Raw genomic sequence first — 24,932 nt, forward strand, 5'->3', positions numbered from 1 at the left:
GACACAGTTCTGGCCGTAGCGATGTAAGGGGAGTTGTGAAAGAGGCTTCTGGGAAAGGATCTCTTGCATCTATGAGAGATACATAGGAGGAGGCCCGCTCTTCTTCTGTTGGACATTGTCATAGAAATTTGCCAACCACTGCCTTACAAGTTGGAAGAGAGGTAGACTTAGGTAATATTGATAAATCTACAATGAAGATGCATAGTGGGAAAACCTTAACTCTTGATGGTGTCATTAAACTACTGAATTAACAACCCTGGAGCTTCCCTGCCTTGGGTCTTGTAATGTGAGATAATAAATTGACTTTGTTGTGCTGTCGTGTTTAAACCAGTTTGATTCAGGGTATTCTCTTTCTTGCAGCTGAAAAACATTCTAATGGATACAACTTCTCAAAAGCCTTTCACCCTTTCCCCAGACTAATTAAATTGGGGATTGACCCTAGGTCCAGGGTGGGCATTGATTTGTCCAAATCATTATAATCTCATCCTCATTAACTGTTCAGGAAACCCATCCCAGAACATGGGATTCAGAATGTGGCATTCCCCTGGCCTTAGGGATGGGTTCAGGAATAGGTACCTCACCTAATAATTTGAGCCATTGAGAGTTTGCCACTGCTTGCTCTTAGAGAAACTCACTATGATAGAGATTCCTGTCCCTTCCCTGCTTCTCTGAGTTGATGTAAATGAGGAAGCAAGGAGCTTTGATTGCTAGTGGCCACATTCTACACCCTGAGGGAAGCCAGACTGAGGATGAAGGTCACATGGGGTAGATGGAAGAGCAGAGGAATAGAGATGACCTGGGTCCCTGAAGACATTGTTGAGCCCCTGGACCAACCAGTCCTCTGCACTTAGCTGTTATGTGAGCCATTATATTCTTTTTAGTTTAAGCCAGTTTGAGTCAAGTTTCTGTTACTGGCAACTAAAAGCATCATAGGTGATGACCCATCCTGCCACATCCTCCCAGGCCAGGCAACATTGAACTGATCTCTCAAACATCTCTTGAATTTGTTGTTTCTTCTCTATCCCTATTGCCTTGGCCAATCCCGGATTTCTCACCTCAATGCCTGTAAATACCTCCGGCCTTACTGGCCTCCAGCTCCCTTTCCCTTTAGTGGACTCTACATGCTGCCAACATGAGCTCTAGAAGATGAAGGTCTCCATGCGTCCCTTTCCTGCTTCAAACCCTCCTCTCTAAGTGGTGGTCCCAAACTCAGTCTCTAAGACTTATTTCACGCTTCTTATGGGAACCCTTTTCTGACACGCCTCTGGCTGTTCGCTAACTTTTTTGGCCGACAATGGTACCTGATTGTAGGTTTTTCTCTTTTCTGTCTCTGCTCACTGGACTGTGGAGAGGTCCAATGTTCCCAGACTCATTAGACACTAAGTATGTTGAGTTCATGTTAACATACTAGAATTAAGTTTCACCTAAACTGTCACAAATATTTATAAATGTGGAGTTAACAAAACAGGTAATTTAGTGTTGTGTTAAGAACACTGGACTGCCATCCACAAAGCCTAAAATGTTGTTTTGCTGTCAACACTTAGGAGCTATGGGGCCCTCAGTAATATGCCTTCGCCTCCATGCAACTTAATTACCCATCTGCAAAATGGAAATACTGCAGTTATATTAGTGGTCACATAGCCTACTCTCTACCTTTTTGGAAAGGATCGCTATTTTGCTGAAAACTTCATTCACAGTGAGGAAGCAAAAGGGAAAAACTACTAATGCAGTGGAGAGTAAAATGTAAACAACTCTTTCATAATGAGTTTATTTTCCATAATTTATAGCATAGGTAACAGAATCATTTTGCAAACACACGGACTAGAGAAGAATAAAAGAGGCAATTATGATCATTAGAGATGGCTTCAGAGGACCACGAGACAGCACTATGGACAAACAAAATGCACTACACAACATACTCTTCCTGGGGGGCAGTCAAAACACAGAAATGTAGATCACTCAGTCACTGAAACAGATTGACTTGGCTGTTCTAACTTCCACACCGAAAGAAAGACAGGGTGGTGATGGGGGAGAGTGATTACTCCTCAAACAGAGAGTGATTTAACACTACCACTGGCTATGTGACAGATAAACTAATTTGCCCAAATCACTAAGCTTGGGTTTTTCCACCCACATTAATTTGGTTGCTTGCACATGACAACAGCATCATTTGTTGGTGACAGGATTCAAAGACCTGGGCATTGCAGCTAGCAGGAGAACACAAACAACTCAAGGCAGGACGCTACAGCCAGTTCAGCAGCGTTTGCTCCTTCAGTGACCACAGGGCAGGGGAGCCCGTGGCTGCTTTGAGGGCTTGATGTGGTATTGAGTCAAACTAAATTTAAACCTTTTACCTAAACTACTGGTATTCCTTCTATGCCAAATCTTTGGAAGCCATTGAAAGTGATGCAAATGTGTCTCATGGCCAAAACAGCAGCCTGGAGCCTGTGGCTGGCTGGTTTTATTTTTAGGATTATGGGAGACCTCCATCAAGCCTCTTTCTTTTACTCTGAACCTCAGTTTCCCAGATGTAGGAAGGAGAGACCACAGCAGCTTGGGGAATGGCAAAAACCTGGGCTTTGTGGTCAGATAGACTAAGGTTTGAGTCTCACCTTCAGGACCTCCTGGTTATATAACCTCCAGTAAGTTACTTTACTTCTCTGAGCCTTGCTTTTCCAATCTATTGTATGGGAATAATAATAAATACCTGCTTAGTTAATTACTTCATTCATTCAACAGACATTTATTGAGTGCCTCCTATGCACCAGGCAATATCCTACCTGAATCCACAAAGGTAAGTGAAATAGACATAGTTCCTGTCCTCGTGGAGCTTATGGTCCACGGTGAGAAATAAATAACAGACACAAAGTACGTAGTACTATGCCTGGCTTTTTTTTTTTTTTTTTTTTTTTTAGATGGAGTTTCACTCTGTTGCCCAGGATGGAGTACAGTGGCACTGTCTTGGTTTACTGCAACCTCTGCCTCCCAGGTTCAAGCGATTCCCCTGCCTCAGCCTTCCAAGTAGCTGGGAATACAGGTGCCTGCCACCCTGCTTGGCTAATTTTTGTATTTTTAATAGAGATGGGGTTTCACCATGTTGGCCAGACTGGTCTCGAACTCCTGACCTCAAGTGATTGACCCACCTCAGCCTCCCAAAGTGCTGGGATTACAGGCATGAGCCCCCATGCCTGGCCTATGCCTGGCTTTTAATAGACACTGAATACATGTTTTCAGTTAACCAGAAATTTAATTATTGAAATTCAATAGCATTTTGATATCTACTAATTCCTTTTTCAGTTATCCCACTCCTCCCTCAGAAGCTGTGTACATGATGCTCTCTCTGTCTGGGTTTGTTTCTTCCCCAGCTAGTCACATGGCTCCCTCTCTCACTTCATATCTGTACTCAAACATCACCTCCTCGCAGAGGCCATTCCTAACCATCTATTCAAATAGCCCTCCTACTTCTATCACACTATATCCTCTTACCTTGCTTTAGACCCATTCTTAATGGATTTAAAAATCATTGGTAGAGCATGGTGGCTCATGCCTGTAATCCCAGCACTTTGGGAGGCCGAGGCAGGCGGATCACCTGAGGTCAGGAGTTCGAGACCAGCCTGGCCAACATGGTAAAATCCCATCTCTATTAAAAATACAAAAATTAGCTGGGTGTGGTGGCAGGTGCCTGTAATCCCAGCTACTTGGGAGGCTGAGGCAGGAGAATCACTTGAACCCAGGAGGCAAAGGTTGCAGTGAGCCAAAATCACGCCATTGCACTCCAGCCTGGGCAACAAAAGCAAGACTCTATCTCAAAAAAAAAAAAAATTATATTCACAGAAAAAATCCCTTAGATTTAGGGCAAATTTTTGTGCTAAAGTCTCTACAATAAAATATTATTATTATTATTATTATTTGAGATGGAATCTCGCTCTGTCACCCAGGCTGGAGTGCAGTGGCGCCATCTTGGCTCACTGCAACCTCTGCCTCCCAGGTTCAAGTGATTCTCCTGCCTCAGTCTCCCAAGTAACTGGGATTACAGGCGCACACCACCACACCTGGCTAATTTTTGTGTTTTTGGTAGAGACGGGGTTTCATCATGTTGACCAGGCTGGTCTCGAACTCCCGAACTCAGGCGATCTGCCCACCTTGGCCTCCCAAAGTGCTGGGATTACAGGTGGGAGCCACCACACCCAGCCAAAATCATGTTTTTAAAAGAAAGATTTGAAGATACTTTACAATAAAAGATATAAGAATGCAGTAGCACACAAAAAGATGCCCAGCATCACTAGTCATCAGGGAAATTTTCTTTTCTTTTTTCTTTCTTTTTTTTTTTTTTTGAGACAGAGTCTTGCTCTGTCACCCAGGTTAGAGTGCAGTGGCCCAATTTTGGCTCACTGCATCCTCTGCCTCCTAGTTTCAAGTGATTCTCGTGTCTCAGACTCCCAAGTAGCTGGGACTACAGGTGTGCGCCACCACGCCTGGCTAATTTTTGTGTTTTTAGTAGAGATGGGGTTTCCCCATATTGGCCAGGCTGGTCTTGAACTCCTGACCTCAGGTGATCTATGCACCTCTGCCTCCCAAAGTGCTAGGATTACAGGTGTGAGCCACCACACCTGGCCTGGAAATTTTCAAAAGGCTAATACTGCTAAGTGTTGGCCAGGATGTAGAACAACTGGAACATTCATACACTGCTGATGGGAGTGCAAAATGGTACAGCGACTTTGGAAAGCACTTTGGAAGTTTCTTATACAGTTAAATTTTACACAGACCATGCAACCTACCAATCTCGATCCTAGGTATCTACCCAAGAAAAATGGAAAACATACATATACATACATATAAGGACTTGTACATGAATTTTTATGGCAACATTATTCATAATAGCCAAAAACTGGTGACAACCAAATGTCTATCAACTGATGAATGGATAAACAAAATGTGATCTATTCATACAGTGGAATAGTACTCAGCAATCAAAAGGAAAAACTACTGATACATGCTACAGCATGAATGAATCTTACAAACATCATTTTAAGTGAAAGAAACCAGACTTGGCTGCAAACTGTCTGATTCCATCTACATGACATTCTGAAATCAGATCATCGTTTTCTGGAATCAAGAGCATGGGAAAGGAGTGACTATAAATTAGCACAAGGAAACATTTTAGGATGATGAAAATATCTTCAGTGTGGTAGGGACATAACTATATACAATTGTTAAAACTCATCAAGCAGTACACTTAAGATGGGTGAATTTTTTCATATCCAAGTTCTGCCTCAATAAAGCTGTTCCAAGAGTGTTAAATATATTGAGAGATATATGCACAGAAAAGGATGCTATACTTATCTCTTGCGGTAGGATTTTGGGTGCTTTTCATTTTCTTATCTTTGCTTATTGAAATCTTGTAAAATTTCCACAGTGATTATGTAGGGCTTTTGTAGAGAGAGAGAAAAACAACAATAAAATGCCATGATCATAAATAATTGGGTTATTCAACAAGGAATGTATTGTTCATTCAACATTGTTCGTTGTAATGAAGCCCATTTAGACCGCCTCCTTCTCATCTATCTTTCATCAGTGACACTTCTGAGGGGTGAGCTGAGGAAACGGGTGCAAAAAGGTACAGAGCTTAATAGCAATGCTTTGTCCATCCAGCCCTGGGCTTGGCTCTCACCGTGCTTTTTGGATGAATACACAGTAGACTAATGATAGGGGGGCTCTCATCTTCCTTTGCCAACTTTGCCCTCCATTCCAATGCAAATCAGCTCATGCGTCCTCCAGGCCCCATGAGAGACTCCTCAGCACAGGGCCAGGCAGACTGTGGTTTGTGGGGTCCAGGCCGGGCATCCGCCTCCAGCTCACATTGGTTTGTTGGGTGCTGCCTGGTCTTGGTAAAGTCAAGAGGCCATTCATCAGTGGAGAGCCACAATGAGGGTGACCACTCATGCCGCACATGGCAGGACAGGACACAGAGTCCCTCCAGGAGGCCCTCTGGGTGGGGATGCTCAGTGTCAACAGGCCTCTGGCCCTTTTCCCCCATCACACATCCCATTCATCTCCGAACTTTCTGCTTATGAAAGGGCAGTCACCTTAGGAAACCCAGCCAACCTGGAGGTGGAGGATGGCGCATCAGGAATGATCCACACCGCTTGCCCTTGGGTGCCTAGGCTGCACAAGGCCCCATCGGGGTCCAGGTGTCAGAACATAGGAATCCGGTGAGGATAATAAATCTATAATTATAAAATAGCTTCATAAAAACATCTTGTAGAGGAAACATACAATTTTCTAGCCACTCTAGTCAGGAAGTAAAGCCCAGCAGAAGCCCAGAGCAGCTGGGGTGGGCACAGGGAAGTGAGACACATCACAGCTGTCCTGGAAGCCTCTGTTTTATCACCCATAAATGGTAAGTTGGGAGAGACCCTGGTTCCCAACCTGGGGTCTCTGTCCTCAGGATTCACACAGGCACTATTGTCAGGAACTACTTCTAGCATCTAAAAACTCCATACATTATTCACAGTAGCCAAAAGATAGAAACAACCTAAGTGTCTACTGATGGATGAATGAACAAAATGAGGACTATCTAGACAATGGGATATTATTCAGCTTTTAAAATGAAAGAAATTCTGACACATGCCACAACATGGATGAACCTTGAAGCCATTATGCTAAGTGAAAGAAGCCAGTCAAAAAGGATAGTATAGTATGATTCATCTTGTATAGAAGTACCTAGAGTGGCCAAATTCACGGACAGAAAGTAGAATAGTAGCTACCAGGGGCTAGGAGGAGAGGGGATGCGGTGATATTGTTTATAGATACAGAGTTGCAGTTTGGGATAATAAAAAATTCTGAAAACAGATAGTGGTAATGGTTATACAACAATGTGAATATATTTAATTCCAGTCCTGTACACTTAAAAATGGCCAAAATGGTAAATTCTATATTATTTATATTTTACCACATCCACAAAGAAACAAACTCCCCACATACCCACAACGTCTCACTGCTTCATTAAAGCATTAAGTCATGCCTGTTGTCACTCAGATCTGAATGGGCAGGTATAGCCTCTGATTGATTTTTTAGAAGAAACAAAAATAACAGCAAAATATGTTAATTGTGACCTTCAACGAGTTGAAGGAGTTTCTTGGGCAGTTATAACCTTTCAAAGCATGACATCTTTTGGGGGAAGACAAAGGAGCTGTGATGGAAAGGTTGGCTTGAGTGAGTACTTTGGTATCCATACCCGCCCCCAGCCCCAAGTGCTGATTTGGTACTTGGGGAGGCTATGCTAAACGAGAAACACACCCCAGAGGAGACACCAGGTGGTGTCTTCAGACAGTTCCCACCCAGCCATAGGGATAGGCATTTGGGGTTTGAAACGGCCTTTTCTCTGGCTTACTTTTAGAGCCTGGAGTCAGACTTCTTCACAATAAATAGCCCAGAACCAGCCAGGAACTCTCTGGCCCATGTGACACATGACACTGATACAGTACCAGACATGCATGGCACCAGCTAATACCACTGAGGGGCAGGATGGCATACTGTCTCTGAGACCCTCATCCATCACCCCCAGAACCAGGACAAGGTCATGATGACTCTTGGCAACCTGCTCAGCACCAGGGCAAGAACGACTCAGGCTGGACATTAAGAGAGTAAACACAATAGATTTCTTCCCCAGACCAAGAGTTTGGGCACCAGGAGTAGGCATTCTGGTTCACTGTTAGGCAAAAAACCTTTGGGGAAATTACTAGCTCTCCCGTCATGCCCACCTTCCTTGAAAGACAGCATGCTGGATGGGAAGAACAATCAGAAGACAAATTTTAATCTAAATCCTGCCCCTCTGTGGCCCTGGAAACTTGGCCCCTTCGAGCTTCGGTCACTTTGTGAAATGACAATAACATTCAATCTCCTTCAACCTCATTACTATGGATTAAATGAGACGGTGTCTGGGGACATGCTTGGAGAATGTATTGTACAACTGCTTAGGAATTTTCTTCTGCCCCTAAACCTGGAACTTAGAGTGGAGCAAACAGTAAACAGTGATTGTGTGTCAGTTAAGGGAACAGAGCCTCAGAGCCCCAACCCCTGGAAATGTTTCTTTTGTTTACTAAATTTCTAGCAACACCATGTTTTCTATAGAGGTGGGGGGAAATGTCCAGTTAACTGCAAGATGAAGGGGCGTGTGAAAGGACCCTCCAAGGCAATCCCATGTGCTCCCGTCTCCTGGAAAGAAGCCATATTTCTTCAAGTTGATGCAGGGGTGCTGGGGGAAAGCCAGAGTAAACAGGGCTCTCCTGGTACCTCTTTAGGGTACACAAGTCATTTGTGCTGGGGAAGAGTTTAGTGTGTGTCCTTCAGGAGTCTCCAAATGGTACTCTGGCTGCAGCTTCCGTTGACCAGCTTCTCCCTCCCAGGAAGCAGGGAGGAGAGCGACCTTGGGCAAGGCTTTGTACCTGCAGCCCCAGTGAGCAGATGTGTTTCCCAATGTGGAAAATGCATACTGTGCTTCCCGTTGTCTATGAGTACGTAAAAGGACACCTCCTGTGGCCCTGCAGCATTACAATGTCTGTGGCATTGTAAGTTCTTGCCTGGGTCTGGGAGTCCCTCCTCCGTTCTCTAAGCTCAGACCCAGAGGGCAAGACCTAGAGTGCCCTGCAACTGCGGCAGCCTCCCCAAGGCTCGTTCTGAAGCTGCCATCCTCTGAGGACAATGGCTTCTTGGAACTTCTCGGAACAAACAAGACAAACCAACACATTAGAGCCGGCAGCGGGGGCACACCATGTTCTTCTAGAAAAGGATCAAGGGGAGTGGCTTCAGTAACGGAACGTGAGGGACTCCCTCACACGGACACAAAGCATCAAGTGACAAGCCGGCTTTGCTTTTCGCTTCTTCCTAGCTGCCTAATTAGGACTTACTCCGTTCACAGTGTTCTGCCTTACCGGGCCCTCTTGGAGCCAGCTGGAGATGATAAAAACCACACAGGTATTGGAGTCAGATAGCTTCGCATGCCATTTCCACCTGAGAAACTTGAGCGAGTCACGTCTCCTCTCCAGGCCTCAGTTTTTGCATCTGTAGAAGGAAGAGAAGAAAACCTATCTCCAAAGCGTTGTGACAATTCAGTGAGATGACGTTTGTCAAGCCCACCACACAGGGCAAGTTGGTTCCTTCCCGTCCCCCGCATTTGCCTCTACTGAGGGTGAAGGCAGCAGAGAAGACATCACCAGCAGCTGCCCACCACTGCCTGGCTCTGGAGAGGAAGGGACCATGCATCCTCACCTAACCACACCAGGCCGCTGTCGCCCGCATGTATCTCGTGTCCAATCGGGGCCCTCAGGCAGCGTCCCGCCCTCCCTGAACCATCTCAGATATCCCAGGCTGGAATGGTGAGGGGCAGGTGGGAGCAGCCAGGCCCTTCCCTGGGCAAGCCGTGGTGGGCCACCCGCCCATTCCGCAGCGGGAGGCGGCCGGGCCTGGGGGCCCCACCGCTAGGGCCCGACTCAGAGGGCAGCCCGGAGTCGCTGGGCCTCACCGCCACGAAGACCCGCCTGTGCAGAAGCCCGCCGGGCCGCTCGGAGTAGGCCTCCTTGTGGCTCCCCCACGGGCGCGGGCAGAGGCGGGCGCGGAAGGCGGCCTGGAAGCCGCGGCGGAAGTTCTCGTTGAAGTAGCCGTAGATGATGGGGTTGGCGCTGCTGTTGAAGAAGGCCAGCCAGTGCGCGAAGGGGAAGGCGTAGACGGTGACCAGGTGCAGCTGCGACGGGCTGAGCTGCCCGTAGTCGATGAGCAGCAGCAGCGCCCAGAGCGGCAGCCAGGACAGCGTGAAGAACAGCGCCACCATGACCAGCATGTGCACCACGCGCGCCCTGCGCCGCGCTGCGCGCCCGTCCGCCGCCTCCTCGCCCCCGCGGGCCAGGCCCCGGGCCTGGCAGAGCTTGCGCGCGATGCGGGCGTACATGACCACGATGAGCGCCAGCGGCGCCAGGTAGATGTGCGAGAAGAGCACAGTGGTGTAGACCCTGCGCATGCCTTTCTCGGGCCAGGCCTCCCAGCACGAGTAGAGCGGATAGGAGCGGTTGCGGGCGTCCACCAAGAAGTGGTGCTCCTCACGGGTGACGGTCAGCGTGACGGCCGACGGACACATGATGAGCAGCGCCAGGGCCCAGATGACGGCGATGGTGACGAGCGCCTTCCGCAGGGTCAGCTTCTCGCGGAAAGGGTGCACGATGCAGCGGAACCTGCAGCGGGGAGAGAGAGAGGCGGGATCTGAGGCGAGTGGGATGCGGGCACCTGACCTTCATCATCGCATCTAGGGCGGCGTCGAAGAACAGCTCAGACCTGAATTGGCTGAGTAGTCAAAGAACAAAGGCAGCTACAGGATTTATGAGAAGGGAGGAGGAAACTGCAGATCGTGTGGGAACAATGAATCCTGTGTGCACTTTTGCAGTTTTCTCCTTTTTTTTTTTTTTTTTTTTTTTCCTGAGACAGGGTCTCCTTCTGTCGCCCAGGCTGGAGTGCAGTGGCGCGATTACGGCTCCCTGCAGCCTCCACCTCCTTGGCCCAAGTGATCCTCCCACCTCAGCCTCCTGGGTAGCTGGAACCACAGGAATGCGCTGCCACGCCGGCTAATCTCTTTTAATTTTTGTAGAGATGAGGTCTCACTGTGTTGCCCAGGCTAGTCTCAAAGTCTTGGGCTCAAGCTATCCTCCGGCCTCGGCCTCCCGAAGTTCTGGGATTACAGGTGTGAGCCTCCTCACAGGGCCATTTGTGTACATTTGGGGGTAAACTGATAGCTGGCAGCTGGCAGCTATCAGAGCGATCAGAGTACGCAGTCTGTCCTTGAGAAGGACGATTAGGTGTGTCAAATAACACAGTTTCTCCTTATGGATTCTCCAGAAAACCTCAGGAGGTCAGATGTAGAGCCTACATGTCAGGCTGTCCCTGTGTCATCTTGGCCATAGTATCAGTATCTCCACAATGCAAAGACAAGTCTGCACCGTTTATTTCCTCATAAGGACAACTCAGCATCTGTTATTACACCCTTTATTATTTTTTAAAGGTGAGGCCTTTAAGATAGTTACTACACTCTTGATTTACAGACAAGGAAACTGGGACTCAAGTGTTAAGCAATTGGCTCAAGGTCACATAGCAAGTTGCAAGGACCAGCCTTGAACCCATATTTGTCTTGCTTCATATGCCATACAAATCAGTAGCTGTAAACCCTCTATGTGCATGAGACTCTCCTGAAGCATTTCAACAACAAAGACAAAATGTGTGCCTATTTATTCAGGCCAAGGATTCCAACCTAATTAGTCCAGAAGGTGGTTTTAGCATTGTTTGTTATTTGTTTTTGTTTTTGAGATGGAGTCTCGCTCTGTCGCCCAGGCTGGAGTGCAGTGGCGCGATCTCAGCTCACTGCAAGCTCCGCCTCCTGGGTTCACGCCATTCTCCTGCCTCAGCCTCTCCGAGTAGCTGGGACTACAGGCGCCCGCCACCACGCCCGGCTAATTTTTTTTTTTTTGTATTTTTAGTAGAGACGGGGTTTCACCGTGGTCTCGATCTCCTGACCTCGTGATCCGCCTGCCTCGGCCTCCCAAAGTGCTGGGATTACAAGCGTGAGGCACCGCGCCCGGCTGTTGTTTTTGTTTTTAAAGCTCCTGGGGTCAGGTGCTATGGTTCATACTTATAGTCCCAGCACTTTGGGAGGCCAAGGTAGGAGGATCACTTGAACCCAGGAGTTGGAGACCAGCCTGGGAAACATGGTGAAACCCCATCTCTACCAAAAAAATTAACCAGGCGAGGGGATGCTTGCCTATTCTTCCAGCTACACAGGAGGCTGAGGCAGGATAATCACTTGAGTCCAGGAGTGTAGGGAAAAGAAAGAGAGATCAGACTGTTACTGTGTCTATGTATAAAGGGAAGACATAAGAGACTCCATTTTGAAAGAGACCTGTACTTTAAACAATTGCTTTGCTGAGATGTTGTTAATTTGTAGCTTTGCCCCAGCCACTTTGCCCCAGCCACTTTGACCCAACCTGCAGCTCACAAAAACATGTGTTGTATGAAATCAAGGTTTAAGGGATCTAGGGCTGTGCAGGACGTGCCTTGTTAACAAAATGTTTACAAACAGTATACTTGGTAAAAGTCATTGCCATTCTCTAGTCTCAATAAACCAGGGGCACAATGCACTGTGGAAAGCCGCAGGGACCTCTGCCCTTGAAAGCGGGGTATTGTCCAAGGTTTCTCCCCATGTCATAGTCTGAAATATGGCCTCGTGGGATGGGAAAGACCTGACTGTCCCCCAGCCTGACACCCGTAAAGGGTCTGTGCTGAGGTGGATTAGTAAAAGAGGAAAGCCTATTGCAGTTGAGATAGAGGAAGGCCACTATCTCCTGCCTGGCCCTGGGAACTGAATGTCTCGGTATAAAACTCGATTGTACATTTGTTCAATTCTGAGATGAGAGAAAAACCGCCCTATGGTGGGAGGTGAAACATGTTTGCAGCAATGCTGCCTTGTTATTCTTTACTCCACTGAGATGTTCAGGAGGAGAGAAACATAAATCTGGCTTATGTGCACATCCAGTCACAGTACCTTCCCTTGAACTTAATTATGACATAGATTCTATTGCTCACGTTTGTTGCTGACCTTCTCCTTATTATCACCCTGCCCTCCTACTACATTCCTTTCTGCTGAAATAATGAAAATAATAATCAATAAAAACTGAGGGAACTCAGAGACCGGTGCTGGTGCAGGTCCTTGGTATGCAGAGTGCCGGTCACCTGGGCCCACTGTTGTTTCTCTATACTTTGTCTCTGTGTCTTACTTCTCTTTCTCAGTCTCTCATCCCACCCGACTAGAAATACCTACAGGTGTGGAGGGGCAGGCCACCCCTTCATAGGAGGTTGAGGTTGAGACTGCAGTGAGCCATGATCAGACTACTGCACTCCAGCCAAGGCAATAGAGTAAGACCTTGTCTCCAAAAAAAAAAAAAAAAAAATGCTCCTGGAGAAGTCTACTGTGCAACCAGAGTTGAAAACAGCTGCTGTAGGTGGAAGTAAAAACGTCCCCCTGCAGCGTAGTTCAAAGATGATTGCTCAACTGCAAGCTCTTTGAGGGCAGATGCCATGGCTTTTCATCTCAGTATTCCTAGGGTGTGATTAGACAAATGCATGAATGACCAGAGGGGAAGTTACTCAAAATACTTTCTGAGCCTTAGTTTCCTCATCTGTAAAATGAAGCCAATAGTATGACCTACTTTGTGGGGTAGTTATGAAGATTAAGTGAGATGACACTCACCACACTTCTTGAGACATTTCAAATGCTTAATAGTGAGGAAAAAGGAGGGGCTCCTGCTCCCCAGAATGGCTTCTGTCATCTACTGATGCCAGAAAATAGAAACCTGAAGAATGTCCAGTCAATCTTACTTGTTTAATGGAGGGGAAATCTTGCCCATGGGGGGCGGGGGTCTTACGGTCACGTGGCTGTTTAGAGTTAGAACCTGCACTGGAACATAGGTCTAGAGCTGACTCTCAGTCAAGTGTCCTTTCCACTTCACTACACTGTGTCCAGCCCTCCTGCCAGCCCAGTTTTTGGCCTGATAGCCTGACCTTTTACCTCTCCCGCAGCCTGACTCAGGCCTTGTTATCTCAACCTATATGACTTTTACCTATTAGCTTCATACTTCACACACTGAAGAAAGCTCCAGAGAATAGTGGCTTATGTCAGCACTTTGGGAGGCTGAGGAGGGTGGATCACTTGAGGCCAAAAGTTAGAGACCAGCCTGGCCAACATGGTGAAACCCTTCTCTACTAAAAAGACAAAAATTAGCCATGCATGGTGATGCGCACCTGTAATCCCAGCTACTCCGGGGACTGAGGCACGAGAATGGCTTGAACCCGGGAGGCAGAGGTTACAGTCAGCCAAGATCGCCATGGCCCTCCAGCCTGGGTGACAGAGCAAGACTCTGTCTCCCCCCTCAAAAAAAAAAGAAAAGAAATCTCCAGAGAATAAATAATTCTTAAAGCCTGTAGTACTGGCTATGAGTGCAATAGCAGTAAATGGGTGGAGGAGAATCTTGGGGTAATCTGGGCAGGCTTCCTGGATGAGGTGGGACTTGAAGAGTACTGCAAACACCACTGGGAGAAGTTGTACACTCTCGTTTCATTCAACAATGATAACAAAACAAAGGTCAATGAAGGGAAGGGACTTCTGATCACCCAGCTAGTGAGTGGCCTTGTGGAGAGTAGAACCCACTTCATTACTCCAACTGAGTTACTTCATTACTTCATTACTTCACCGAGTTACAAAAAACTGGGCTTGAGGTGGAGAGAGGATGTGAACACTAGATTCCACAAAGGGCAGGGCTAAGATATGCCCATGCTGGGTAGAGAACAAGGAGGAGGGGATGGTGTGTGCAGAAGAAACAAAATACTATTAGCAACTGATATTTGGACTCTATGCCAGGAACTGTGCATAAGCTTTTACAAGCAGGAGCTCACTGAAGCCTCCCAACCATCCTGCAGGGTAGCTACCATTTTACAGAAGAGACTACAAGGGCTCAGAGTAGTTAGGTGACCCACCCAACATGATACACCAAGGCAGGAGTGAGCACACCTCCAGCTGATCTGCCTGCCCACCTTTCCCTGGGGTGAAGCACCCAGAAGGTGCCCTTCCACTGCTAACAATGCTGTGGGGGAGGAGCACTCATGTAGTGCAATATGGAGGCCTCCTGCATTCAGGGCTTTATTGAGTGCAAAGTCTCCTTGTCCCTGGCTCTGCTCTATACCTTTGGCCACATGATAGACTTATACTTACCAGGGAATCTGACGGAATATGAGGCTGAGAGACCAGAAGGGGTGAACATGGGGATTGAGTACAGCCTGGGCTGCCGGGAACCAGCAAGGAGCCACTGGGGACAGCAGAAGGAGCAGGGAGAAACTCTTCCTCCCCAGCCATACAAAGACCTACCCATAAGCTTGCCCCCTTAGCTGTGGCTCACCTGGCTCAGACTTAGAGGTGGCAGGATTCCTGCCACTCAGGAAATGAGGACTGCTCTTGAGCTCCTCACAGGCCCCAGGAATCCCAACAAAAGCCAACTAAGGCTGCCTTCAGGCCTTCCAGAAGGGAGTGGTAGTTTCCCCATCAGGTTCCCCAAGTTTAGGGAGAGGGCAGCTGGGCCCACAGCCCTTCTCCTTGCGGCTCAGGATTTAGCCCCACTTACCACGGTGCAGCCCCAGCCTTCCAGCCAACCCAGCGTTAGAGGCAGTGGCTCCTTTTAATGCCAAGCCCTAGTTGGCCCAGGGATAATCCAGTCAGGAAACCTCTCACCTTTCCACAGCAATGGCCACCAGCGTGAAAACGGAAGCTGACACAGACATGCCCTGCACCAAGCCGCTCATCTTGCACGTGGCATTGTCGAAGGGCCACCCTGAAATGACAGAGGCCCCCACAGAGTGAGAGATGCCCACACGTCAAGAGCCAGAGACCCCAAGCCCTCTAAGCCAGGTCCCCTCTGAGCTTGGATCTTTCCTCCATGTCCTGCTAGGGGTTATCTGGTCTCTGCTTGCACACTTTCAGAAATGAGGAACCAACCAGCCCATAAAACCATGGACAGTTCTCACTACTGTCATCCCCTCATTTATACAGTGCATTTGTTCTAGTACCCCCAAGTATTCCAAAATCCACACATAATCAAGTCCTGCAGTCAGCCTTGCAGAACCTTTGTATAGAAAAAGGCAGCCCTTTGTATATACATGGTGATATGGTTTGGCTGTATCCCCACCCGAATCTCATCTTGAATTGTAGCTCCCATAATCCCCACGAGTCATGGGAAGGACCCATGGGAGGTAACTGAATCATGGGGGTGGTTTCCTCCATGCTATTCTTGTGATGGTGAGTAAGTTCTCATCATGAGATCTGATGGTTTTATATGGGGCTTCTCCCTTCACTCTGTTCTCATTCTTCTCTCTCCTGCTGACTTGTGAAGAAGGACGTGCTTCCCCTTCCACCATGATTGTAAGTTTCCTGAGGCCTTCCCATCCCTGCAGAACTGTGAGTCAAACATCTTTCCTCTATAAATTACCCAGTCTCAAGTATGTCCTTATAGCAGCATGAGAATGGCCTAATATACATGGGTTTTGCTACATTTTTAATCTGCATTTAGTTGAAAAAACCTTCATGTAAATGGACCCATGCAGTTCAAACCCATGTTGTTCAAGGGTCAACAGTATTAGTGAGATTTTCTTTATGTTGACCAATGAGTTCTTTCCATGAGCTTTAGACCGTCCAGCCCTGCCTGGCTCTCTGCTCCCACAGCCCTGTCTCAGGTTCTAGGCCAGTGGTTCTCAACACTGGCTGCTCACGAGAATCATCTGGAGAGCTTTGCAAAGAACAAATGCTCAGACCCATGCCAGGCCAGTTACAATCAGAATCTCTAGTGATAGGACCTAGACATCAGTTGTTTTGTTTTGTTTTGTTTGAGGTAGGGTCTCCCTCTGTCACCCAGGCTGGAGTACAATGGTGTGATCATGGCTCACTGCAGCCTCAACTTCCTGGCTCAAATGATTCTCCTGCCTCAGCCTCCTGAGTAGCTGGGACCACAGGCATGTGGTTTGCAAAAAGCAAAGTATAAAGACTGCCTGTAGTATATTACCCTTCATGTAAGAAAAAAGAGATTAAGAAAATATATGCTTATTTTCTTATTGTACCAAAGAAATACAGAAAAGATAAATCAGAATAATGAGATTAGCTATCTATACAGAGAGAAGATAAGAACTGGGTAGAAATAAGCTTCCATTTTCATGCTGGTGGCCATTGCTGTGGATGAATGGGATAGGTGAGATAATGAGAGTGATGCCTCTCTGAGTATATCTTTGTATGGTTCTGACTTTTTAGAATCATGGCAATGTATCACTTACTCAAAAATAAATAATTAACATCTATCAGGATGTGGTTGGGGAGGGGGGACCCAACGTGAAATACAAACATTAACAAATAAGTCTAATTGTATTACAAATGAATAATATTTTATTTAAATTGAATAATATTTACATTGAAGGGGTGAAGAAGAAACACACTAACTGGAGTAACTTTGCAAAACAGCATTTTGACTGTACACTATAACAGCAAAAAGAACTCTATACAAATTCTCTACTGTCATTACTAAATTTGTATATTCTTGACAAAACTGAATAAACTGGATCTAATTATGGGAAAATATCAGGCAAACCCAAATCACAGAAGTATGTTAGCAATAATGAAACTACCTTATGTGCATACTAAGATTGAACAAATAAGTAAATATGTTATAGATAAATGCAGCTAGATTTCTCACTGTCTGAAAATGAAGTTACCAATAAGGAAGAGGATCAAGTTAAAATGAATCTGTGACAGTGGGTTAGAATCAGAGGTATCACTCTGAACTCATGTTAATACACATACAGATGGACAGATATAGAAATAAAGATATGTGTGTTAAATATTTCTGTTAGTATACATATATTTCCTAGCACTGTCCCTTGAGAGCACCTAGAAGCAATGACACCCCAATACCCATGAGCACACCTAGAACCCAGTTCTTGGCTTCTAAATACTATTCTCAGTCAGGCGTAGTAATCCCAGCACTTTGGGAGGAAGAAGCAGGAGGATCGCTTGAGCCCAGGAATTCAAGACCAGCCTGGGTAATATAGTGAGACTCTGACTCTACAAAAACAAAAATTAAAAATAAAATTAGCCACACATGGTGGCGCATTTCTGTAGTCCCAGCTACTAGGGAGGCTGAGATGGGAAGATCTCTTGAAGCCAGGAGTTTGAGGTCACAGTGAGCTATGATCTCACCACTGCACTCCAGCCTTGGTGACAGAGCAAGACTGTGTCTTTTTAAAAAGCAACAACAACAACAACAACAACAACAAAAAACCCTTGTGGAACTATATACTTAAAAAGGCAGATTTTCATGTATGTTAAATTATATCTTAACAAAAATATTTAAATGTAAAACATGCATACATTCACAGCATATTTTCTTTTCTCACCCAGGCTGGAGTGGAGTTGTGCGATCTCACTCACTGCAAGCTCCACCTCCTGGGTTCACGCCATTCTCCTGCCTCAGCCTCCCGAGTAGCTGGGACTACAGGCACCCACCACCACACCCAGCTAATTTTTTGTATTTTTTAGTAGAGACGGGGTTTCACTGTTTTAGCCAGGATGGTCTCGATCTCCTGACCTTGTGATCCGCCCACCTCAGCCTCCCAAAGTGCTGGGATTACAGGTGTGAGCCACCACGCCTGGCCATTCACAGCACATTTTCTAAGAATGCATACAAAAGACAGAAATATAACAGAATGGCTGCCTATGGATCAGAGAAGAGATGCAGAGTGGAATAGGTATATAGAAGGAAACAAACAAAAGAAGAGCTTTGCAACAGAGTGAAATCACATAGTGCCATGAACTATAAACTCAACGAATGACTCAACCTTCTGTATGTGAGTTAAAAAAAAAAAAACCAACACAAAACAAAACAAAAAGAAAGAAAGGAAGAAAAAGCTGGGCATGGTGCCTCACTCCTGTAACCCCAGCACTTTAGGAGGCTGAGGCAGGCAGATGGCTTGAACCCAGGAGTTTGAGACAAGCCTGGGTAACATGACAAAACCCCATCTCTACAAAAAATAGAAAAATTAGCCGGTCGTGGTGGCACATGCCTGTAGTCCCAGGACCTGGGCCCAGGGAGGTCGAGACTGCAGTAAGCCATGATCGTGCCACTGCATTCCAGCCTGGATGACAGAGTGAGACTGTCTCAAAAAAAAAAGAGGCCAGCACGGTGGTTCATGACTGTAATCCCAGTACTTTGGGAGGCCGAGACAGGCAGGTCACTTGAGGTCAGGAGTTCAAAACCAGACTGGCCAACATGGTGAAACCCTGTCTCTACTAAAAATACAAAAATTAGCTGGGTGTGGTGGCAGGAGCCTGTAATCCTAGCCACTCGGGAGGCTGAGGCAGGAGTATCACTTCAACCTGGAAGGCGGAGGTTGCAGTGAGCCGAGATCACACCACTGCATTCCAGCCTGGGTGACAGAGTGAGACTCCAAAAAAAATAAATAAATAAAAGAAAGAAAGAGAAAAAATAGTGAAGCTGTGTGAAGTTTTATTTAATTGCAGATTCTATTAGAAGCAACACAAATACAAGTCAAAATAAATTGTAGTACATCCATACAATGGAATTCTAAGCAGTTGGTGAAAATAGTGAGAAACTCTTTTATTTATTAATATGGGATAACAACATGTAAGTTTATTTTAATGAATCTTTTTTACAGCATACATGGTATATTTTTAAGTGGGGTGTGGTGGGAAGTAAAAGTATGGGACTGACTGGAACCTTAGCATGTCCTTAATATTGTTTGAAAGAGACACAAGAAACTGGCAACACTGGTTGCCTCCCAGGAGGGAGAGGAGCTGGGAGGCCAGAAGACAGGGGCAGAAGGGAGATTTTTCACTGGAGAACTTTGGTGGCTTTTGACTATTGAACCATCTGAATGTTTTATGTATTCAAACAATATTTTAAATATAAGTGTATGAAAAAGACTGACAGACGCCACCTTAACCAGCTAGTGACCTCATTATATCACTGTTGACCGGTATGCATGTATTTATGTGTATGCATGTGTGCATCTCTGCACATGTGTGCCTGAGTACACATGTGTGTGTGTCTATGTGTTAGAAAGGAGAGGAATGCAGTTTATGTTCAGCATCGGCAAAGGAAGCTGAGACTCAGCAGTGGGTAACGGTTCCACCAGACAGAGCCGGTACTGTGGAGGGGAGCTGACTCTGCACTGGCTCCACATCCTGGGTCCTAGAACCTACAGAAACGTGGGCTGTTGCTCCCTCTGCCCCGAGTCAGTGAAGTCACTCTGAATGGGGCTGTCCAGGCTCTGGATCCTGAGGACCGGTGAGCTGCTGGGAGCTCTGAGCTCAGAATCTGCAGGCTCAGACCTCTAGGGGTCTCCACATCTCTGAAAACCAGTTCCTCACCTGGAGTCTTAGGTTGGTGGAAACTTGATTCTAAAACAAGAAAGGCCAGTCGCATGATAGAGTAGAGAGTACATGGCGCTGTTCTGACATTTGCAGGATGCACAGGCAGGAATTTAGAGGTCAAGTGGTCCACTGAGTGGCTGGCCAGTCCCTGCTTAGACACTCCAAGGGACAGAGAGCTCGTTACTTACAGGCAGGACTCTCTTCTGTGCCCTGCTCAATTTCCAGCTCAGATGAGTGGAGTTTTCATTCCCGATTCAGAGGAAAACTGCCTCCCTTCCACTTCTCCCCACTGGCTCTAATTCTGCCCATGGGAGCTCCGTGAGAGAGTGGGACTGAATGGTATAATACAATAATTAGAAGTATGGGTGTGAGAATGTTGACCTTGACACCTATTAGCTGTGTAACTACAGACCAGTTTCTTAACCACTCTGAGCATGTTTCCTCTTCCATAAAATGGGGAGGACCGTAAACTCTACTTCACTGGATTGTTGTGAGGATGAGTTAAGATAATGCATGAAAAGTAACACCATGCCGGACACAAAGAAAACAGGGAATTCATTAAATCTCTTATTTCTAGTCTAACTCTTCAGCCCCAAGACTGTCTTGAGAGTTCGAGACCATGGCATGGCCAAGAGGCCAGCCCAGCAATGATACCTGGCGAGGGCTAGAGCCGTGAAAGGGGACTCACCCAATAGGAGCAGGCTGTGGCCATAGGGAAAAACAGCTGCTGGAAGAATTGGGCCAGGCAGGAAGGGAATCAGAAGACAAATACCCTGACCTCTCTCTCTGCTCCTGCCCTCCCAGGGCTTCCAAGCTTTGATTTCCGGCCTTATATGAGAAGCTGAAGTGGGGGTAGGGGACACTCCTGCTGCCAGCTGCCCGCACTCACCAGTGATGAGGTTGTCCACAAGGGTGGTGGGCATACAGAAGATGCCCACCAGCAGGTCACTGACGGCCAGGTTGAGGATGAACATGTTGGTGACGGTACGCATGTGCCGGTTCTTGAGCACGATGAAACAGACCAGGGTGTTGCCCACCATGCAGAGCAGGAAGATGAGCGCATAGGCCACAATGAACATGGCCGCCACAGGGGAGGTGTGCTGATAGTAGGAGGAGAAGGTGAGGTTTGCAGCCGGGGTGGCCTCAGTGTTACTCCCATTCTGACTTAGGGGCCAACTGCTGTTGGGAGGCTGGGAGGGCTCCCCTAGGACCAAAGGAATATATGGGTCAGGACCTTAGGCAAAGAAGAGATTACCGATTTCTCACCACTAACGAGACCCTCCGTGTGCCAAACCTTAACCATGCCCTGGTCCCCCAAGCATGTCCCCAGCTCCAGTTGCAACTCGATGCACTGATCCAAGACTTTCAGCCTACAACCACTCAAACCCTGGTCTTGTACTTCATGCCCTATCTTGCCCATAATTCATTCTCCAATGTTGGTTATTCTTTATTAACTCCCCCACCCCATTTAGGTTCCAACTTTCTTGGCCCTGCTGTGTGCCCCAGAGGCTAACCTCTAAGTTCTGCATTGCCCTTGTTCCCTTGTCTTCTGATTTCTAGCTGGGTTCAGCCAATGCCAGGCACTGAAGGAGATGGGAGGGCAGGAGCAGAGAGAGAGGTCAGGGTATTTGTCTTCTGATTCCCTTCCTGCCTGGCCCAATTCTTCCAGCAGCTGTTTTTCCCTATGGCCACAGCCTGCTCCTATTGGGTGAGTCCCCTTTCATGGCTCTAGCCCTCGCCTGACTACAGTAACACTCTTCCCTCTCCTTGTACTCACAGGCCTACAAATGGTAACAGCTTCCTGTGGTTGTGAGTCCCTGGGTGCTTCACTGTTTCTGGCTGGTTCTCTTACCCCTCCCTTCTTCCATTAAACTCTATTCAGTTAAACCCTCTCTGAGTGCACCATTTGTCTTCTGCTGGGACCCAATTATTATATCCTCTAACTCTTTGATGTCATTCCCTTTCATCTCCTCCATGGAACTTTAGTTGAGAAAGGCAAGAAGGCAGTAGAGAAAGGGAGAATGAAAGGGGACTGTGAACCAGGGCTAAGGAGCAGAGGCACATCACATTCAGCAGAACATCCAAAGCAGAGGCTCCTGCTCAACCTTTGCCTCCTCCCATCCCGTGATCAGCTGTTCTGCCTGCATAGCATTTAACAAAGCACTTCCACATCTATTATTTTATTTAGCTCTCTGAGCCATCCCATGATGTAAGTCATTAGGTATTAGCCTCATTTGTTTTCTTTTGTATTTTTTTAAACTCTCATTGAATTACCCTAAGGTGTTAGCTTCATTTGAAATGGAGGTCAGAGAGGTTCCATGACTTGCTCAAGGTCCCACAATGATGCTGCAGCACAGCTGGCCCTGCCCTGTGTGTCTGTGAATTAGGACCAGGCTTTGGTGTGTGTTTCCCCAGGCTTGATTCGAAGGGAAGGCTCAGTGTCCAACCATAGCTCTTCTGGGAAGTCATTAGTTGGGGTGACTCATGATGTTGTGTCATAAACTCTCCTCCTGAGGCCTGTTCCAGGGGATGAAGAGTCCCTGTGGAATCTTTCTGTCACACCCAGAACTCAGCCACTGGCCTGGAGGCTCAATGGAGGCTGGGGCCTGGAGGCTAGAGACCCTCAGAGGAGCAGGGACAGTGAGCTGGCATCATCAGGGCTGCAGGGACCAGCAGGGGGCACTGCGGTGAGTGTCGGGATGGGGCAGAGGGACTGTGGCGGGAGGTGGACAAGCTGCAAACTTCCTGTCCCCGAAGAGAGATGATACCCCCAGGTTTAGGCCTTCCAAGGACTTCCAACTGTACTCAAACATCTTTATTTTAATATGGTAAATGTCAAACATGTAGAAGAGAGAATATTGTAATAAACATATACAAGAGTATAAAGTTTAATGAGCTGTTATTAGAGGGAATCATATAAAGAACCCCCATGTATACATCATCTGCTTTCAACAGTTATCAACTCGAGGACTGGAGTTGTTTCATCCATATCCCCACTTCTCTTTGGATTGTTTTGAAGCAAATACCAGACATTACTTCCTGTCATCCATAAATGTTTCAGTTTGTACCTTTAAAAATAAGAACTCAAAAAAACAACATGAAAAAATGTGATTTCCGTCATTATCAAACCTAACAAAATTAACAATTATGTCATTATATCATTAAATAGCCAGCATCCAGCAAAATTTCCTGATTGTTTCATAATTTTTTAAATAGTTGGTTTGTTTGAGTGTGGATCCAAGCAAGATTTCTGTTTCTATTACCTATTATAATGTTGTGAACCACCCCAAAATTTAATGGTACAGCACTATGGCTTGGCAATCTGCATAGTTCTCCTGGTCTCTCTTGGAACTCTCATGCAGCTGCTATAGTTATCCGCTGGCTCAGCTGGGGCTGGGAGGTCCAAGGTGTCCCTCACATGGCTGGTGACTAGTGCTGGCCATTGGCTGGGATGTCTCAGTTCTCCATGTAGCCTCATCCTCCAGGAAGCTAGTGTGGGCTTCTTCAGAGAACAGTGGTCTTAGGATTCCAAGAGAGCAAGAAAAGAAGCTACAAGTTGCTTAAGTCCGAGACTCTGGAATTTTCACATCACGTCTGTCACATTTTATTGGCCAAAGTAAGTCACAAGGGATGCCCAGGTTCAAGTCAGTGGATAAATAATTTCACCTCTTGATAGGAAGAAAAGCAATATAGCATTGCAGAAGAGGTGTGGACATGCAAGTGTGATCCATTAAGGTCCATTATGATAAAGTCTACCACCATCCCCATATTGCATTTGGTTGACGTGATGCTGAAGTCTCTTTTAGTTCACAGGTCCCCATTCTGTCTCTTTTCCCTTCTGCAGTATGTTTGTCATATGGACTGAGTGGTTGGTCTGTAGCACTTCTGCAGGCTGGATTTTTCTGATTGCTCCCTCATGATGTCATTTTACATGTTCTGCTCTCTGTCCCCTGTATTACGTGTACTTGGTAGTCAGATCTGGAGTCTTGATCAGATTTTGTCCAGTGACCTTTCTCTTTGTGGTGCTAGGCTCAATCAGGGGGCTCAGGTGATGCACCTCTGCCTCCTGGGCTCAAGAAATCCTCCTGCCTCAGCCTCCTGAGTAGCTGGGACTGCAGCTGTGCACCACCAAGCTGGGTAAATTTAAGGTTATTTTGTAGAGATGAGGTCTCACTATGTTGCCCAGGCTGGTGTTGAACTCTTAAGCTCAAGCAATCCTCCTGTCTTGGCCTCCCAAAGTGGTGAGATTACAGATATGAGCCACTGTGCCATCAGCTTTTAACATAATATTTTCAGCAGACACTAAGGATTATTGCCTAGACTCCCCACTGCATTTTTTTTTTTTTTTTGAGGCAGAGTCTCGCTCTGTTGCCCAGAGTGGAGTGCAAGGGCTTCGATCTTGGCTCACTGCAACCTCTGCCTCCCAGGTTCAAGTGATTCTCCTGCCTTAGCCTCCAGAGTAGCTGGGATTACAGATGCATGCCACCACACCCAGCTAATTTTGTATTTTTGGTAGAGACGGTGTTTCACCATGTTGGCCAGGCTAGTCTCAAACTCCTGACCACAGGTAATCCACCTGCCTCGGCCTCCCAACCCTCACTGCATTTTAAATACAATCCAGGCTCCTTACCAAGGCCTCCAAAACACTTCATGGTCTGATCCCTGTTAACATCTCTCTGACCTCACCCAGTGCCACTCTCCCCTTTGCCCATTATGCTCTGGTCACTTTGCCATCTGCTTAGCTCCTCACACACTCCTGTTTCTTCCAACCCCAGGGCCTTTGCTTGTCCCTTCCTTTAGCTCTCAGCATAAATGTTGTCTTCCCATAGCATCTGGTTTATGTTCATCAATCTGTCAATAGTTCGTGTGTTTCTAGGTTGATTGTCTTTTTCCCCATGCTTGACAGCACCTGCAA

General features: G+C 46.7%; 1 protein-coding gene across 2 annotated transcripts in view; it reads right to left on the reverse strand.

The window, feature by feature from the left end:
* Nucleotides 1-1,737: 1,737 nt before the first annotated feature.
* Nucleotides 1,738-24,932, reverse strand: part of NPFFR1 (neuropeptide FF receptor 1) — a 37,556-nt gene continuing 14,361 nt past the window's right edge. The window contains exons 1-4 of one of the 2 annotated variants that reach the window (XM_063637912.1): nt 21,956-21,993; nt 20,907-21,223; nt 15,317-15,416; nt 4,048-10,226 (exon numbers count right to left, since the gene is read on the reverse strand). In XM_063637912.1, the coding sequence (XP_063493982.1) occupies nt 9,356-10,226; nt 15,317-15,416; nt 20,907-21,223; nt 21,956-21,993 (1,326 nt within the window). In that variant the 3' untranslated portion in view covers nt 4,048-9,355. Of the gene's footprint in view, nt 10,227-15,316; nt 15,417-20,906; nt 21,224-21,955; nt 21,994-24,932 lie in introns of those variants that run through there. The other variant, XM_055274573.1, reaches the window with a different exon arrangement.

Source organism: Symphalangus syndactylus, chromosome 4, assembly GCF_028878055.3.
Source record: "Symphalangus syndactylus isolate Jambi chromosome 4, NHGRI_mSymSyn1-v2.1_pri, whole genome shotgun sequence".
NCBI classification, from domain to species: Eukaryota; Metazoa; Chordata; class Mammalia; order Primates; family Hylobatidae; genus Symphalangus; species Symphalangus syndactylus.